Here is an 18,542-nt window from a genome sequence, read left to right as displayed (position 1 = left end):
AGAAAATTCACTTATGAATAGAATGTGACGCACGAAGGAAACGTGAGAGGTATTGATCTTCCTCAAAAGGAAGTCAAGTAATGAGCATTAGGATGGAAGCAGAATCGGTTTGAATTGCTTTAAATGTTATTTGAAAGATTGGCTGGCTTGATTTCCCTTCCTGGGGGCTGTCACAGCTCGCTTTTAGTTGCTGAGAAGAGTTTGCTGATTCTAATCCGTTTTCTTTTCCTTGTTAACTCCAGACGGAATGTAGCCATCAACCTTTGCATCCTGCAGAGTGCCAGTTGACCATGTAGCAAGAACACTCAGTCATGCGCATAAAAATCCAGACTGTTTTAATCAGGTTTTTGATTTAAAATCAAAAAAAGAGCTGATGTTTGCTGTTTCACTTTGCAGTTAAACAGATTATGTGACTCTGGTTCTGGCTGTATATTTTCCTCATGTACAGTGTCTAGATAACCGCTTTGGGCTGTGCAGATTTCCTGGACTATTTGACAGGGTAACCCACTTGAATGTACATTACTAGTCAATAATGTGTTAGTTCTGGGAAACTGGGTGTTAGATAGCAGGTGAAAGGTTCACCAACATAGAACCATAGGTAAATATTGAACAGAGTGAAGCCATTTGGCCCATTATGCCACTGCTGGCTCATTAAAAGAGTTATACATTATCTTCTCTGCTAAGTTCAGCACATTTTGTCTTCTTTCAGCACTTGTTGAATGCTTTCCTTTCAAGTTATCATTGAATCCGCATTCGCCACCCTCTTTCAGGCAGTGCTTTTCAAAATTAGGCACCCTTTAATAATCAACTTATGAACAAAAGGTTTAATTGTGTGGGATGTGTGGAAAGGTGTTAAATTTATTGAACTTTGTTTACAAATCGTCAATCATGTAGATTAATTTGAAAATAAATTTCTTGCTTCAAGGGTAAGCTTGTGTGATTGTGCTGTAGAATAAAAAAACCTAGAAAATCTTTGATGTAATAATCTCCATGAATAATCCTTTCCTATGGAGGAGGCACTTTTAACATTCAATAATAATCCTATTTCAGCAATTTGTTTCAACCAAGATGTACTTTTCATGGAGTGGGTTTCAGTTGGGCTAAGCCCGTCACAGATTGGCACACATGCCACTCCTCGCAGTGACTGAAGTTGTGTTTGTACCATAAGTAGTCTAGTTTTAGAGACAGCGTTGTTGGTTCCTTTTATTGCTCCCCCATAACCATGTGTCGTTTTGTGTCTTATTTAGAATGTATTCGAACATGTGAATATAGCCTGAACTGTGAACCGATTAACCCTTGAATTGTTCTGCTTTACGCTGAAATCTCTCCTTCCTTTTGGGGTCCAAATTGAGTCCAATGCCACTCTCGGAGCAGTTAGGTAATTGAAATATAAATTGATCTTCAGTAACTAGGCAAGGCAGTTAAACACCTTAGCAGGGAATGGTTTCATTTATCAGCCTTAATGCTGCAAGCTGCTGAACCAGGCTTCGGGCAGTGAATTTATTCAGTGAGTAGCTGGAAGACCCTATGCTCTACTTTCTAACCTTTTTTATTCCTTCACGGGAAAGGGTAGTCACTGGCTAGACCAGCATTTATTGCCCATCCTTAGTTGTCAGAGGGCAATTAAGAGACAACCACATTGCTGTAGGTCTGGAGTCACATATAGGCCAGAGGAGGTGAGGACGGCACTTTCCTTCCCAAAAGGACATTAGTGAACCAGATGGGTTTTCTTTTTCAACAATTTATGCCATTTCATAGACATCATTAGATTCCTAATTCACATCTTTATTGAATTCAAATTCCACCATTTGCCATGGCAGGATTTGAACCCTGGACTCCAGAATATTACCAGAAAATACCACAAGGCCATCAGCTCCACATCTGCCCTTAGCTGAGAGTAGGAGTATATTGCTTGACCTTAGTGCCTCTTGGTTAGGGGTTCCAAGGCTCATTTTGATGTTAAGTTTTAGAATCTGCTACCATTGTTCAGTTCATGGTGCCTTGAATATTAGAAGAGACTGAAGAGTGTCGGATGAATCGAAGCAGATATCAGTCAGGGGGGAGAGACCCAAACTTGCCAATAAAAATGAATTGATTCTTGGACTATGCCTGATTTTAGAATATAAAGCTGGAAAGTCGTCATGCAGACATGCACTTATGTGGAGCAATGCTCAAGGTGTTTATGGATGGCGTTCTGAAGCAGCCTGAACACTAGATTGATCTGGAGTCTAGTTTTGATAATCTTGGGGGGGGTGGCTCCTTGAGATAGAACATTGTCCTTTCACCCTTCAGACATAAAGTACATCTTAGACCATTGACCTGAATGTTTAAAAGATTAAGAAATTACTTTGTGTGATACTATAAACCGACCGACTCCCACAGCTACCTAGACTACACCTCCTCCCACCCTGCCCCCTGTAAAAATGCCATCCCATATTCCCAATTCCTTCGTCTCCTCCACCCAGGAGGACCGGTTCCAATACCGAACAACCCAGATGGCCTCCTTCAAAGACTGCAATTTCCCCCCAGACGTGATCGACGATGCCATTCACCGCAGCTCCTCCACTTCCCGCTCCTCTGCCCTTGAGCCCCGCCCCTCCAATCACCACCAGGACAGAACCCCACTGGTCCTCACCTACCATCCCACCAACCTCCATATACATCGTATCGTCCGTCGTCATTTCCGCCACCTCCAAACAGATCCCACCACCAGGGATATATTTCCCTTCCCTCCCCTATCAGCGTTCCGAAAAGACCACTCCCTCCGTGACTCCCTCGTCAGGTCCACACCCCCCACCAATCCAACCTCCACTCCCGGCACCTTCTTCTGCAACCGCAAGAAATGCAAAACTTGCGCCCACACCTCCCCCCTTACTTCCCTCCAAGGCCCCAAGAAATCCTTCCATATCCACCTCAAATTCACCTGCACCACCACACACATCATTTACTGCATCCGCTGCCCCTGATGTAGCCTCCTCTATATTGGGGAGACAGGCCGCCTACTTGTGGAACGTTTCAGAGAACACCTCTGAGATACCCGGACCAACCAACCCAACTCCCCCTCCCATTCCACCAAGGGCATGCATTCCTTGGACTCCTCCATCGCCAGACCATAGCAACACGACGGCTGGAGGAAGAGCACCTCATCTTCCGCCTAGGAACCCTCCAACCACAAGGGATGAACTCAGATTTCTCCAGTTTCCTCATTTCCCCTCTCCCCCACCTTGTCTTTGTCCCAACCCTCGAACTTAGCATCACCTTCCTAACCTGCAATCTTCTTCCTGACCTCTCTGTCCCCACCCCCACTCCAGCTTATCACCCTCACCTTAACCTCCTTCCACCTATCGCATTTCCAACGCCCCTCCCTCAACTCCCTCCTCCCTACCTTTTATCTTAGCCTGTTTGGCAGACTTTCCTCATTCCTGAAGAAGGGCTTATGCCCAAAACGTCGATGCTCCTATTCCTTGGATTCTGCCTGACCTGTGCTTTTCCAGCAGTACATTTTCAGCTCTGATCTTCAGCATCTGCAGTCCTCACTTTCTCCTAAAACTAATTCCACCCAAACTTAAATCTGCAGTAAAATGTTAGCTGTGTGGATTGACCCCTCTCAGGACGGATGCTGCACAATATAAAGGAGTGCACACTGATGCAATAGGAAATGCTTTCTGAAATTGGGTCCGGCCCAATGATATAATGTAACAGGTCTGGTCTAAAATATATCCAGATCTAGTATGACTGCATCACATTTTGATTGACAGAACAGAAGGATCTTGAAGTGCATGTCTACAGATCTCTGAAAGGGAGCAGTGTAGTTAGATAAGGTGGTTTAGAAAGCAGACAGAATACTTTTCCTTTATCGGCCGATGCAGCACAATAGGTCAAAAGAGTGCTGAATAAAATGTACAACAGTCTGGGCATTATTAATAGAGGCAATGATTGCAAAAGCAAGATAGTTACGTTAAATTTGTATAAGACATGGTTTGCCCTGAACTGAAGTATTCTGTCCACTTCTGGATTGCACACTTTAGCTAGGGAGTGAAGGGGCCCAGAAAACATTTTGGAGAATGGTTTTAGTGATGAGGAACTTCACTTAAGATAGATTGGAGAAGATGCTGAGAGTTCAGAGGTATTTGAAATAAGGAGGCGGTCTGAACAGAGTAGATTGGCAAGAAACTGTTCCTGAATGTGGAAGTACTGACAACAAGAGGGAGTAGATTTAAGGTAACTAGCAAAAGAGGCAATGGAAAACTGATCAACTTTACCTTGCAGAAGGTGGTTAGAATTTGGGACTCTCTGCTTGAACTTATAATGGAGGTAAGTTCAATTGAAGCTTTAAAGAGGGAATTGGTTATTATCTGTGCAGGGCTATGGGAGAGGGAACAGGTGAGTGGCACTGGGTGAATTTTTCCTTTGGTGAGCAAGCACTGACATTATGGACCAAATGGCTTCTTCCTGTGCTGTAGATTTTAATGAAAAGAATGAGCAGAGGCTCTTGTGGGCCATCAACACAACTGGGTTTAATGGTTGAATACTGTTGACTTGATATTAGTTGCAGTTCTATTTTTCAAGAAGAGAAAGCTCGAAAAATTTCTTTCTTAAACAAAACAGAAATTTCTGGAAAAGCTCAGCAGGTCTGGCAGCATCTGTGAAGAGAAATCAGAGTTAATGTTTCTGGTCCTGTGACCCTTCTTCAGAAACAGACCTGTTTTTGTTTCTGAATTACAGCATCTGCAGTTCTTATTTTTTATTTATTGGAAGGGAGATAGTGGATCCAGAATGAACCCTTGTCATCCGTCTAAGTAATTCGTAGACCTGATAGATTGACACAATGTCTCCTCATCCGGAGGATCGATGTTGAATATTCTTCACTCCCAGGAATATTCAGGAGCTCTGTTGCTTGCAGGTCTTCAGCTGAGTGCCTGCACAAAATCTAACTACAAGCAGTACTGGATTCTTCAGTTCGTAAGCTTCACATGAGCAAGATTGAAGTGGAATCTTCGAAGGGATTGCGAGTTTATGAACAAATGACCAAGAAGATTGATGAAGGCAGAGCAGTGGATGTGATCTATATGGACTTCAGCAAGGTGTTCAACAAGGTTCCACATGGTAGACTGGTTAGCGAGATTAGATCACATGGAATCCAAGGAGAATGAGTCATTTGGATATCACATTGGCTTTAAGGTACAAGACAGAAGGTGTTGGTTGGTTGCTTTTCAGACTGGAGGCCTGTGACCAGCGGTGTGCCAAAGGGTTCGGTGTTGGGTCCACTGCTTTTTGTCATTCATACCAATGATTTGTGTGTGATTATAGGAGGTACAGTGAGTAAGTTTGCAGATGACACCAAAATTGCTGATGTAGTGGACAGCAATGAAGGTTACCTCACAGTACAATGGGATCATGATCAGATAGGCAAAAAGGCTGAGGAGTGGCAGATAGAGTTTAATTTAGATAAATGTGAGGTGTTGCACTTCAGGAAGACCAATCAGGCAGGACTTTTACAGTTAATGATGAGGTCCTGGGGAGTGTTACTGAACAAAGAGACCTTGGAGTGCAGGTTCATAGCTCCTTGAAAGTGGAGTTGCAGGTAGATAGGATAGTGAAGAAGGCATTTGGTATACCTGCCTCTATTGGTCAGTGCATTGAGTATAGGAGTTGGGATGTCATGCTGTGTCTGTACACGACATTGGTTAGGTCAATTTTAGAATGCTTTGTGCAGTTCTGGCCTCCCTGCTATGGGAAGGATGTTCTGGAACTTAAATGGGTTCAGAAAAGACTGACAAGCATGTTGCCAGGGTTGGGCTATAGGAAGAGGCTCAATATGTTGGATCTATATTTTCCCTAGTATGAAGGAGTCTGAGGGATGACCATATTGAGGTATATAAAATCATGAAGGGCATGGCAAAAGTGAACAGCTAAGGTCTTTTCCCAGGATAGTGGAGGTCAAAACTAGAGACCATAGATTTAAGGTGAAAGTGGAAAGATTTAAAAGGGATCTAAGTGGCAACCTTTTCAGGCAGAAGGTAGTGTGTGTATGGAATGAGCTGCCAGAGGAAATAGTGGTGGCTGGTACAATTACAACATTTAAAAGGCATCTGGATAGGTATATGAGTAGGTAGGGTTTAGAGGGATTTGGACCAAGTGCTGGCAGATGGGACTAGGTTAGGTTAGGATATCAGGATGGCATGGACGAGTTGGACGGAAGCATCTGTTTCTGTGCTGCATATCTCTTTGATGCTAAGAATTGGTGCAGATGTTTGAAATCCCTCTTCAACTTCATGCTTCTCTATATTGTCAGTCAATGCACGAAAGTAGCTTCTTAATACAAATGTGTTCCTGCTCTTCCAGTGCACCTGTAAAGGTGTCTCAGGTTTGTTTATGAAATCTGAAACCCTACAATGTACACCCATCACAACAATGCACAGCGACTAATCTGAGATCACTGGAAGAGCCAGCTCACTTTGCAAGCTGTCCCTAGCAGATTATCATCTCAAATAAGAAAAGGAACATCTGTCCCTTCACAACCTAGTGGCCTTCCACAGAGGCTTTATGATCTGTTATATTAAATAAACACAATTTTTAAGTTTCTTATTTCACTTCTTCATATAAAATTTGTTGCATGGAAACAGGCCATTCAGCCCAATGAGCCTGTATTCTCCCCATTTACAGTCTGTTCTGAATTGAAATATCTGCTCTGATCCTGATTGAATAGTGTTTGCTTTAGTCACACCTTCACATTTTTCAGATGTGATAAAATGAACTGTAAAGTCCCCGGCAACATTTTTAACCACAAAGACAGTTTTCTAAGTGGTTTCCTCTTGTGAAATAGGGACATTAATGGGGTTTTCCAGCATGTCAGTTGTGAACTAATGATTCTTCTGCTGTTCTCCAGTTTTAAATTGGAGCAGCTTCAGAAGATATCCATGACATCTGCTTGAAGAGGAACTCTGCATCTGGGTCATAAAGTGTTCATTGAAAGCCCCTGAACGTCGTCATCATCATCTCAAACTTGAACGCTGGCGATGTGGTCTAATAATTTTAATTATTGTTCACATTTTCTGTCACAGGAGAAAAAGCCCAGTGTAATGATCCCTGTTTTCCTGTCACAATCAGATAAGCAGGCCGCACTGTCCCACAGCCAATGGGAAAGATTGTACCTCAACATTAAAAGAACTTTTGTCTCAGCCTGAATAGAGAAGCTGCTTCGTTGGTGCTGCTGCTGAAGTGGATTGCTGTATCTATTCATCAGAGTGTGGAAAGGAGCTGACATTAACCATTGCCTATCTGAAAGGAAGGAAAATGTGCAACATTTTAGAAATTTTTTTTGGAATGGTGCATTTAACTTTTCTGTTTGTGGGGTCAATTGCATTCAGTTAAATAACAATCAGCAGGTCGTCCATCAAATTGTTGGGGTATGAATACACTGACCACAGGTCAGTCTGCAATGAAAGCAACAACGGAAATCAAAATTTAGAGAACTGTCATACTTGCCTGAATACCTAATGCTCACATACATTGTTTATTTGTTTTTTTTCTCTTGAGGTACTATCCACCATTTGATGAGGGTCTTTGTGGTTTCCCATTGCCCAGTGATGAAACGTGCAGGTTGCTCTGCTATAATGCGACAGTTCTGTTCATGTGCGACCTTGCTCTATAGAAAATTGTGCAATAGAAAACCGCTATAGAAGATTGTGCTATAGAAGGTCACTAATCGAAAATCACCATAACTGTTCTCCAAGTTAGTGTTATCCAAATAACATGCACAAGTCATCAATTGCATTATAGCCAATTTGTGCTGATGAAATATACATTACAGTAGAACAACCTGTGGTCAGTTTTATTCACATGCCGACAATCTGGTGAAGATCCTGCTGATTGGCATTCAATTAAATACGGTCGACGCCCATTTCCCACCAGACTCCTGACTCCTGATTTACCTGGTCCCCATTCAAGCTGATGTTCTAACTCAATCCCTGCCCTTCAACATTAAACTCCATCCCCCACCCTCCTCATAAACAAAACTGCCTTCATCAGTTTGGCCTCTGTGAATGTCCCTGGCACCTTTCTTCTCCAAGGCTGTTTGCTCATAAATCTTGTGCCCACAAATCTTGTGCCCACTCTTTTGCAATATATTCCTGTTAAAGCTGTTAAATAAATGTATCAGCCTTGGGAAGTAGTAAGTGCCCTTGAACTTGCTCCAGTGTGTTCATTAGAGTTTGTTATGAACCCAGACCCAGCAAAATCATCATGTGCATGCAATATAATAATTTATGTTCACTGTTTTTACTCACCTGCTGACTTCTGAAGGCAGTTAAACTGTATTTCCTGCAATTTACATTCTTCTTATAAACAGTTCACTGTTAAGTTGGAAGATAACCTTGCATTCGGTAGAATACCACAGCCTTTGCTGAATAAAGCCACCGAACTGTATCACAGGGAGTTCACACAGATTGACAGAGAGCTTTTTCTCTTTAATGATCGTACAGTGATGTTGTCACAGCTGACTCTGCCTGGACAACAGTGAGCCCATTGTCTGTGCAGTATTAATCCTGCAGAAAGTTCATGAGCTGCTGTTGCTGCTCAAAGGCTGCTTTAAGTTTTCCTCATTGTTTGCTTGTATGAACTGTTTTAATCTCATTTTGTAAAGGTGAGGGACAAATTGAATTTGTTGGTCAGTAGGGCACCTGATTTTGAGACCCTGTGATCAGCAAGATGGAAAATTCAGGCTTGTTTATCTTGGATCTGCAGGATGACCGGGAAGTGGAAAACCAGATGCTGCTCGCAAGTTTAAGGATGTGCATAGAAAGGGAAAAAGGTTTGCCCTTGGTCTCTGGGATTGCAACAAATGAACCATCACTAAGCTGCCAGCATATAAATTGATCACTGTTTCTCCATGGCCCAGCCGTGAATTGAATCCGGTTTTAAGAAATGTGATTTTGAGCCTGACAAATTAAAATCCACTTTGTTATAGCCACATTTTTATTATTATCCTATTAATTCAACTGTAATGCCATGTTTTCCTGTTGGGGATGAAGGATAATTCCCAGTCCCTTGCCTTTGGACTTTTTCTATCTAAACAGTATGAGTGGGTGCCATTAACTGGCAGATAGGTGAAAGGTCAGGTGGTTAAAGGTGACAATTCAATCAGCGAGAACTTGAAGAGTCAGCCAGAATCAGATGGTAACATCTTTAAGACTGAGTCATAAGGTTCTGGGTTCATGTCCCAGGATATTTTGTCTGTGACTGGATCTGTATACACTGTGCCAGAGCTATCTACATAACAGAAGTAGTACATTTAGTCCCTGAAGCCTATGTTTCCAATGAATGAGATCTTTGACTTAATTCCATCTACCTTTCTTTGCCCGTAAAGGGAAGGTTATGCTATTTCTTTCTTTCAGTCTCTGTTTGTCTCTATCTGTCTCTGCCACCTGTCCCTCTCTGTCTGTCTGTCTCTCTCTCTTCATGAAAAAAACGCCTGTTTGTTTTCTCTCACCAATTGCTGTAATGGTCATTTTTGACATGTAGCTAATAGCTTTTATAATTTGTGGACCAGTTGCTCTGTGCATTCTGCAATGAAAGTGAAGGATATTGAGAATGGACATCAATAAAGGTAATGAACAGTCTTGACACCAAAAATATCATCTCAGCTGTGTGTCTGTGTCTGTGAGAGAGAGAGACAGGGCAGGGGAGACTTTTAGCTTGAATCTCTTTATTTGCTATAAAGAGTTGTTCTTGTTAACTGGTCCAAGCTTTCTGTGAATCTGGGTCTAAAGGGTAAATTGGTGAATTTTGCAGGGTTAGAGTTAGGGTTTTGATGAGTGTGTGAAGAGTGGAACTAGATTTCCAGTGCATACTACAGTGAGGGTGACAGTGTCTTAAACATCTTGACTGTGCAGCCTGTAGACCCTGCTTGATCTCGTGCATTAATGGATGAAGTGGGTAAAACGTGCATTTCTGAGATGACAAATTGAGTCTGACTCCCATTGTGAGTATAGTTTTTCTAAGCAGAACATGTTAAGCACAAAGTATAGGCCTAAGCTCCAATTGTTTGTTTACTCGTCTTGCATGTGGAGTGGATTTTTATCTAAATGCTTTTGGTTAAACTAAATATCAAGCTCCAAGTTAAAATTTACAATTGAATTTGCATCAGTTACCATTTACGGAAGATTGTTCCAGCCCGAACAACTTTATTTGTGATGCTCCTATCTCTGATGGTCTTGCGATTGGTGTTATAGCCTCAGTTATGTTACTTAAGGATTTATCAATGAGCTCAAATGGAGTACGCTGCTTATGGCTTTCTGGTTGCTTGTGTTTTCTCACAAGCCTTGCTGGCTCTTACAAGCTGAATGTTCCTTTATGTTGATAGCAGTAAAGAACAATTCCTGCCAATGCAGCATCTTCACAGGTTTCACAATCTTCTTTGAGATCTTCAAAGTCCTTGAAAATTCCAGACCACCACATTGCTAACTGAACTCTAGCTCTGTACCTGGTGATCCCCAAAGATCCCCAGTATATCTTGCCCAGGACATCTTCCTGAAGTGAAGCTGCAATCACTTGTCTTCCCTAATATATCTGCAAGTTGTCTACAATTGTAAAATGCAATTGGTGCTCGAAACACAAGTTTCATTTTATTCTTCCAGTGTTCATTTGCCTATCTGGTTGCACCTCCACCCGGAACTGTTCTCCAGACTATTAGCGCACACACAATACTCTGTGAATGTCTTGGAGCTACTAATGCAGTTTCAGAGAGTTTTGAACACACCCCCTCTGCATTTCTCTTATCAGGTTTGAAATACTTTTACCACTGACTGTCGATTCTGCCTTTTTGAATCTTAGCATGGGATTGCCTTCTGTGGGGTTTGTGAATATTCAGCTCTTCCTACTGATGCCTGCATGTAGGAGCTAGCTAAATGGAAGCTGCACAGTTTGCCGTTGTGTTGTATGAGCATTCAGTACTGTTGGCTGTCATGTTGCATGTGCTCTCTGTGCAATTGTTCACTATAAAGTTGATTTGCTGTCACCATTTTTTCTCAAGACAGGGATTTAGGGGACCTGCTTGGTCTAAAGTGATAGAGGAATGTTGGTTGATGGTCTAACAAGAAGAGGCTCTTGTCTTATAGATGATGTTGTTTATTACATGGGAGTAGTTCTGTACAAGTTACACTGATGTGATAGGGGTTCTTGTCTCTCAGTGGTAGTGTCAACAGGCCAGAAGTTCTGTGTTCAAGTTCCGTAAGACTCTGAACAGATTGATTAAAATGGCAGTGCTGATGTAATAGACACTGTTGCAGAGACTCTGAGGAAGACCTCAAATGGTCACACAGGCTGCTTCAAGATCCTAGGCTGTTCCAAGTCTGCCCATATGACCTAACCGTAGTTGATGTTTGATGCACTGCTCAGCATTAAGCCTTTTAGGTCATTACCCCCTTAGACAACAGGGTTTACAGGATGTTCTCTTTTGTATCATGCACATGACATTGCTTTGCTGAAGTAGGACTTCATTTAATGAATATGACATTTTTCTTGCACAATAGAACAGTTGTTTAATATGCATCTCCAACTGATGCTCCTACCTCACATCACAATATAAGTAAAATAGGCAGTTCAGTTTTCTGATTCCAAGACAGCGACAGTTTCATATGTCAAAATCATGGCCTTAGTTTATTATATTTTTAAAAACTGTGTTTGGAGTCAGACCAGAACTGTTTACAAGCTCACTATCTATTGTTTGGCCTGACTGTGTTGTAATCAGGCAGTTTGAATTTTCTTTGTCTTCCAGCCTTGGTTTCGACTGTAAGCTATTGGTCCACAATTGATAAGGGACTTTTTAGTATTGTCTGAACAGAGCCTTGTTCTGAACACTTAGTTCCTGCCTGGCTATATCTTTGTCTCACCAATCCCCTCCCCTCCCCTCCACTGGGGAAGTTGCTCACTGTTGTCTGTGTTTGGAGGTCAAAATAGGTTTAAAGCTACGCAGAGAAACACTCTGTCCAAAAACACACATTTAGGCAAGTTTCAAAGGAACTTTGAGCAATCTGATAACAAGCCTTTGAAGATGTCCTGAATGCACCTCTGTGTGCCACCAATTGACACCTTGTGAAACTGCATTCCATTCCTCGACATGTTGTTTCACTCCTATTAGTCATTCAGCATGGAAGCAGACTCGTCCATACTGAAAAAGTTTCCCAAACTAAACTAGCCTCATTAGCCCGCATTTAGCCCATATCCTTCGAAAGATTCCCTATTCATGTGCCTGTCCACTTGTCCTTTAAACCCCACTTCTAATGTCTAAGACAGATTATTGTGTGCTGCTCGGGTAGCCAGATTGCCAGAATAAACCTGATTCTTCAATTTAAATTTAATTTACAATTTAACTTCTTTTCTTAAGTTTACCCCAGTTAATAATCACCAAAGCTCAGATATAATTGCTGTTTGAAATAAAATCAGACACCTGTCTCCCTCAGCTGGAAGTCCAGCATTCTGAAGATCAGCAATGCACCCAATCGCCCTCTTTTTTTTGAAGCATAATTTTGATTGTTTAGAATTGTCAGACAGTACCCAGACAGAAACCCACTTTGGAGTTGCAAGGCAGTTTGCCCAGTTTACTTTTCACATATTGGTGAGATTTGACATCTCTCAGTCAGGCTGCTGAAAAGAATGTTGCACAGCAACAAGACATTCCAACCCTATGAGAAAAACACAGAGCCATCAGTTCCCTGTGTTAGTCCCACCTCCATTGGCTGATCTGAGAGTCCTATTGGAGGTCATTGTAAACGTTTGGTTGGAAGGAAACACGAGCAGTTGGAAAACACTGTTTCCCTTCCAATTCTAGTTATCTTCTGTTCTTTTGGAAAAACACCATTATTGGAGTGCGACCCTGCAGCATTGACTGTGTTCTGATACTTTGCTGAAATGGTTGTATTTATTGTGAGAGCATACATTTGGGAGTATCGAGAAGCAGTCTTCTGAGAAACACCCCAACCAAGCCTCTTTTTCAAAACTCATGTCGGTAAGAGCCCACCTTAAGGCAGTACTCATGAGATAGCAGACAGAAGTTTGGGGAAGCAAGATGGCTCAGTGGTTAGCACTACTGCCTCACCGTGTCAGGAACCCAGGTTCAATTCTACACTCAGGTGACTTCCTCTGTGGAGTTTACACATTCTCCCTGTGCCTGCATTGGTTTCCTCTGGGTACTCCAATTTCCCCCTCCAGTCCAAAGAAGTATAGGTTAGGTGGATTGGCTGTGCTAAATTGCCCTGTAGTGTTTTGGGATGTGCAGTTTAGGTGGATGAGCCATGGGAAATGTAGCATTACATGCAAAGAATGGAGTGGTGGGCAGGTCTGGGTGGGATGCTCTTCAGTGGGTCAGTGTGGACTTGAAGAGCCAAATGGCCTGTTTCCACACTGTAGGCATTCTATGAAGTACGAGCCCTAGTAATTACAGTCAGAGTGATACAGCTTGGAAACAGACCCTTCGGTCCAACCAGTCCAAGATCCCCAGCTTATTATTCAGTAGACTTTGCCACATGGATATGTGCAGAGATCTAGTTGGATCCTGCCTTAAGTACATTGAGAAGTTCCATTAAAACAGGATTGTTTCTTGTAAAAATGTGGAAAGTACAGTTTACAATAGGCATTGCAAAGACGAGGGAGACCATAAACAGCATCAAGTTGACATAACAATTAATGGTGATAAACACTAATTTAAATTGGACTCTGTCGAATGAGATTAGCCCATTTCAGTTGGTCCAAGCCCATTGGAATCTGTGTGCTCCTAACTGATTTTGTTATACAAAAGAGCAGTTGTGTTTTTTTTCAACCTTGGACTGATTCAGAAAATCTTGGCATTCCTGCTTCCCCTGCCAGGACCCATCAGTCGGTTGGTGTTTATTCTGAATTCACTTTATGTGCAATTAATCTCTGTTGAAATGGATGCAGTCACACCAAATAAAACAGAATTTTATTGTTCTAAAGGGCACTTTCCATTTTAACCAAGGGAACGTATACACAAGTCGTTTGCATTGTAAGGAGATTAACCATCACTTAGCTTCTTTTGACACTGTTTGACACAGTGCCCCACTTGAAGTTTCAATATTTCACTTATTGAGGAGCTTGAAATGTGGCCAATGGAACAGGTCAAGGCTGAAATATGGGTTGCAGCTGTCATGTTTTCATACAATTTCTGCCTATTCACCTAAGTGCCCAATATCAATACATATGGACTTCTGAATAGCCTACATTTGCAACATACTGGAATTATTTGTGTACTTAAATATTCATAATTATGCCATCCTTTTATTATTTTTTGACTGCCTCTAAGTATGTTGTGAATTATGCTTGCTGTTTTATTTGTATTGCAATCACAGTACAGGATCTGTTGCCATGATTTTTTCCAGAAACCAATTATCACTCCAAGTTTCATTTGCAAGCTGAAAGCATCCAGCTGAAAACCACCGCCATCTCTCCAGATGTGTCTCCTGCTCAGATTCGCTAAGATTTATATTCATACATCTTATGCTGATTTGTGGTTAGCAGTAATTAAATAAATTGTGGCTTAGTTTCTGTGTGAACTGTGCAAAGTCTGAAAAGTGCAAGTTATAGAGGTTCTTGTCCAATGGAAACTCTTGTGAAGTAGGTGATAAATAAATTGTGTGTATTTATTTGGACAGAGAGGGGAAAGTAAAAACAAAAATTGACTCTTCAACAGCAATTATGATCAAGAAATGAGAATTTACACATCTCTAGCCTTTTTAGTGAATGTTGCATGGAAAATTTTCCTACTGTTGCATGTTTTTCTGTCAGATTTCTTGAGATACTGATGTAACAAAACCCTTGAAGCAGCTGAACAATTCGAACAGCAACATCATCCTGATTTTCAGGTATAATACTGTACATACAGACGCTGCAAGTGGCTGTCTGATCAATCTTTTTAATTACAGTGAGCACTCTACCTGATCTTCAGCCTCCAGAATTAGATTTTCCCCTTTTGTTCCTGATTGGGGCCTATCCTTAAAGTTTTTTGTTTATTGGTAAAAGGCTCATAAATACCTTCAGATTCCCTTTTCATATTCCGTCTTTGCCTTTTCATACTTAGTTTTAATTTCTTTAGCATGAGAATTGCAGACAACTTTCTGATTTAAGAGTAGATCTGTTCAGTATTCTATCCATCTCACACATGATCCTTTGCTGTGTATCGTCTTTTTCTGCGTAGTTAATTTGGAACAAATTCTTATGTGCCTCATTTGAACTTTGGCTGTTCATGGTTTTGGTATTTTTATCTTTGAAAGGTCTTATCCTTTTCCAATTCATATTGATTTTGATTATGTTGAGAGCTGAATTTACCAGTTGTTCTTTTACTCTCTTATTAATTATATACATATCAACATGACCCATTTAATTTCTCACAGCAAAGTTAAGCAATGCTTCCTTCCTCAGAACAGAAGCATACTGATGCAGAAAATAGTCTTGTTTGTAAAACAAATAATTCCCAATTTATCCTTTTTCTTTCTAGTCCATTTTACAGTTCAAATAACCTGGTGTTAGCCCTATCTCAAAATTGTATTCAAATTTTCCCTGTGTCTCATTCTAAATTGATCCATAATGGGGAAGACAATAGACAAAACGTGCAGGAGTAGGCCATTCTGCCCTTCGAGCCTGCACCACCATTCAATATGATCATGGCTGATCATTCTTAATCAGTACCCTGTTCCTGCCTTATCTCCATAACCCTTGATTCCACTATCCTTGAGAGCTCTATCCAACTCTTTCTGAAATGAATCCAGAGACTGGGCCTCCACTGCCCTCTGGGGGAGAGCATTCCACACAGCCACCACTCTCTGGGTGAAGAAGTTTCTCCTCATCTCTGTCCTAAATGGTCTACCCCATATTTTTAAGCTGTGTCCTCTGGTTCGGCACTCACCCATCCACGGAAACATGTTTCCTGCGGCCAGAGTGTCTAATCCTTTAATAATCTTTTATGTCTCAATCAGATCCCCTCTCAGTCTTCTAAACTCAAGGGTATACAAGTCCAGTCACTCCAGTCTTTCAGTGTAAGGTAATCCCGCCATTCCAGGAATTGACCTTGTGAACCTACGCTGCACTCCCTCAATAGTCAGAATATCTTTCCTCAAATTTGGAGACCAGAACTGCACACTGTACTCCAGGTGTGGTCTCACCAGGGTCCTGTACACTAAGTTGTCTCACTTTCTGTCTCTCCCAGAAACAGCCAATCTTTGCTCAATTGAATCAAAATAAAAGTAAGTCTATTGGTGTAACGACCACATTTAAAGGTTATGGGGAAACAATGACTTAATTATCCAATGATACAAGTAATGTTTTGGGGAAGTGGGTTCACTTCCTGCTATGGCAGATGGTGGACTTTGAATTGAGTTTTTAAAAAAATCTGAAATAGAGTTTAATGATAACCATTAAACTTTTGTGGGGATAATAAACCATATGGTTCATGCATGCCCTTCAGGGAAGGAACTGAAAGTGGAGAATTGGCGTAAATGGGTCCGTTTCCAGGTTCATAATACTTAACAAGTGGGATTAGTTCTGGGACTTCAACTGTTTGCAATTTTGCATAAGTGACTAAGATGAGGGGATGAAAAATGCTGTTTCGAGACTTTTTTTTCAACCAATCTTTGTCATCAGCAAGTGTGAAGAGGAAGCTACAAAAAGATAGAAGGTAAAATAACTTCTGACAGTGCTCACTGGACTTGAAACGTTAACTTTGCTTTTCTCTCCACAGATGTTACCGATCCTGCTGAGTTTCTCCAGCAATTTCTGTTGTTGTTACAAAAAGACATAGATGGGTTAAATTTGTGGTAAATGGAATATAGCATCGGAAAATATGAAATTGACCATTTTGCTGGAAAGAGTAAAAAAGAAACATTATCTAAATGGTGAGGATTTGCAGAGCTCTAGATGCAGATGCAAAACTAAAGAATTTGTGCTTCAGTTCTGCAGCGTACTGTTCAGACCACCTCTGGAATGCGGTGTTGGTCACCTTATTTAAGAAAGAATGTAAATGTATTGACAACATTTCAGGAAAGTTTGAGACTAATACCTAACAGAAAGAGAGGGATGTCTTAGGAGGAAAGCTTGATCAGGCTTGGCTTGAATCTGCTGGCATTTTGAAGAGTAAGGGGTGACTTAATGGAAACATAGAAGATTCTGAGGAGTTTCGACAGGGCAAATTTGGAAAGGACCTCTTCTCTTTTGGGAGAACATAGAACTTGAGGTCCCTTTACCAATTGGGGGTGTGGGGGGGTAGGGTCATGGTCAGTCTTCTAAAACAGGTGGTGAAATCTTTTGAGTCTTTGGAACTCGTCCTGAAAAGTGACAGAAGCAGTGTCCTTAAATATTTTTTTATAAAGCATAGGTAGATTCTTGTTGAGAAAGGGGTTTGTAAAGTATTGGGGGTAGGCAGAAGTGTAGATTTAAGGCAACCATCAGATAGGCCATTAATTTATTGAATTTCATAGCAAGCTCAAGGAGCTGATTGGCCAAATAATTTTATCAGATTGACCACTGAAACGCATCAGAGCACTACCACAATTGTTAAAAGTATCTGAATTTTTATCACGTTGATCAATTGCAAATTTGCAACTTTCTGAATATGCTCTTCTGCATCTCAGAGTGATATTATTGCTGATTGTACAAAGAGTATGTTCAAGGCACAGAGGACCAATGACCATGTCATCTCCTTTGTCACAATATAAATAAGTAATGTGACATCTTGCCTTGGATTTTCTCTTCAAACAGCCAAAACTCTGATGAAACTGGGTGCAAGATTTGCTGAAAGGTTTGCTCAAAACTGGGCCCTCTCTCCTACAAGCATTTTCTGATAAAACTATGCAATCTTCTTTTACAGATGAGAGAATTTGTTCCCCTCCCTTTATGGAGCTCAGCAGCCAGTGTGGGGAGGACACTTTGGCAGAGATTACGAAGCACAAGCTGACATTCCCATTCAGTAAGTGTTCAGAAACTCAAGCAAAACACAAGAAGCAGCTGCTGGCTTACTGTGCAACTTCCTTACAAATCAGTTCAAACATTTCTTAACAATCTTGAAATGGACTTTGGTGATTGTCACAAACTTCTATCAGCTTCTACATAAGGCATATAAATTGTTGTTTTGTTCTGGAAGCAAGGGGACTTGCCAAGCTGCCTGCCTTTCTCCTATCCCACCATCACATGGCAATGTTAGAAATCATTCCTTCTAAAATAATACTTCTGAAAAATTGCTGAAAATTTTGCCATTATACCTACTGACATCTCTTGGTGCCCAGTCAATTATACGGATAATCTACTTTTAATCTATAAACATTTTAAAGAGGAATTATGAGGTATTTCTGTGGCACAGTGGTAGTGTTCCTACCTCTAATCCAAGAGATCCAGGTTCAATTCCCATTTGTTCTAGAGGTGTGCAATAACATTTCTGAACCAGTTGATTAGTAAGTATCCTGAAAGATAAAATGAGGTTAACCTGTGAGCGCTTGTGAAATAACTCCAGGAAGGCTGGTATCCTGTTACCTAAGTCACAC

At 41.2% G+C, this 18,542-nt stretch overlaps 1 protein-coding gene across 3 annotated transcripts in view; it reads left to right on the top strand.

Annotated features, from left to right (window-relative positions):
- The window catches only part of itpk1a (inositol-tetrakisphosphate 1-kinase a), a 236,456-nt gene that overhangs the window by 174,676 nt on the left and 43,238 nt on the right, over positions 1-18,542 (top strand). For all 3 annotated transcript variants that reach the window (XM_060829353.1, XM_060829354.1, XM_060829352.1), the window contains exon 6: positions 17,873-17,971. In XM_060829353.1, coding sequence (XP_060685336.1) covers positions 17,873-17,971 — 99 coding nt within the window. The remainder of the gene's footprint in view (positions 1-17,872; positions 17,972-18,542) is intronic.

The sequence above is a fragment of the Hemiscyllium ocellatum genome, chromosome 8 (genome assembly GCF_020745735.1).
Source record: "Hemiscyllium ocellatum isolate sHemOce1 chromosome 8, sHemOce1.pat.X.cur, whole genome shotgun sequence".
Lineage (NCBI taxonomy): Eukaryota > Metazoa > Chordata > Chondrichthyes > Orectolobiformes > Hemiscylliidae > Hemiscyllium > Hemiscyllium ocellatum.
This window is presented reverse-complemented; position numbering and strand designations above follow the sequence as displayed.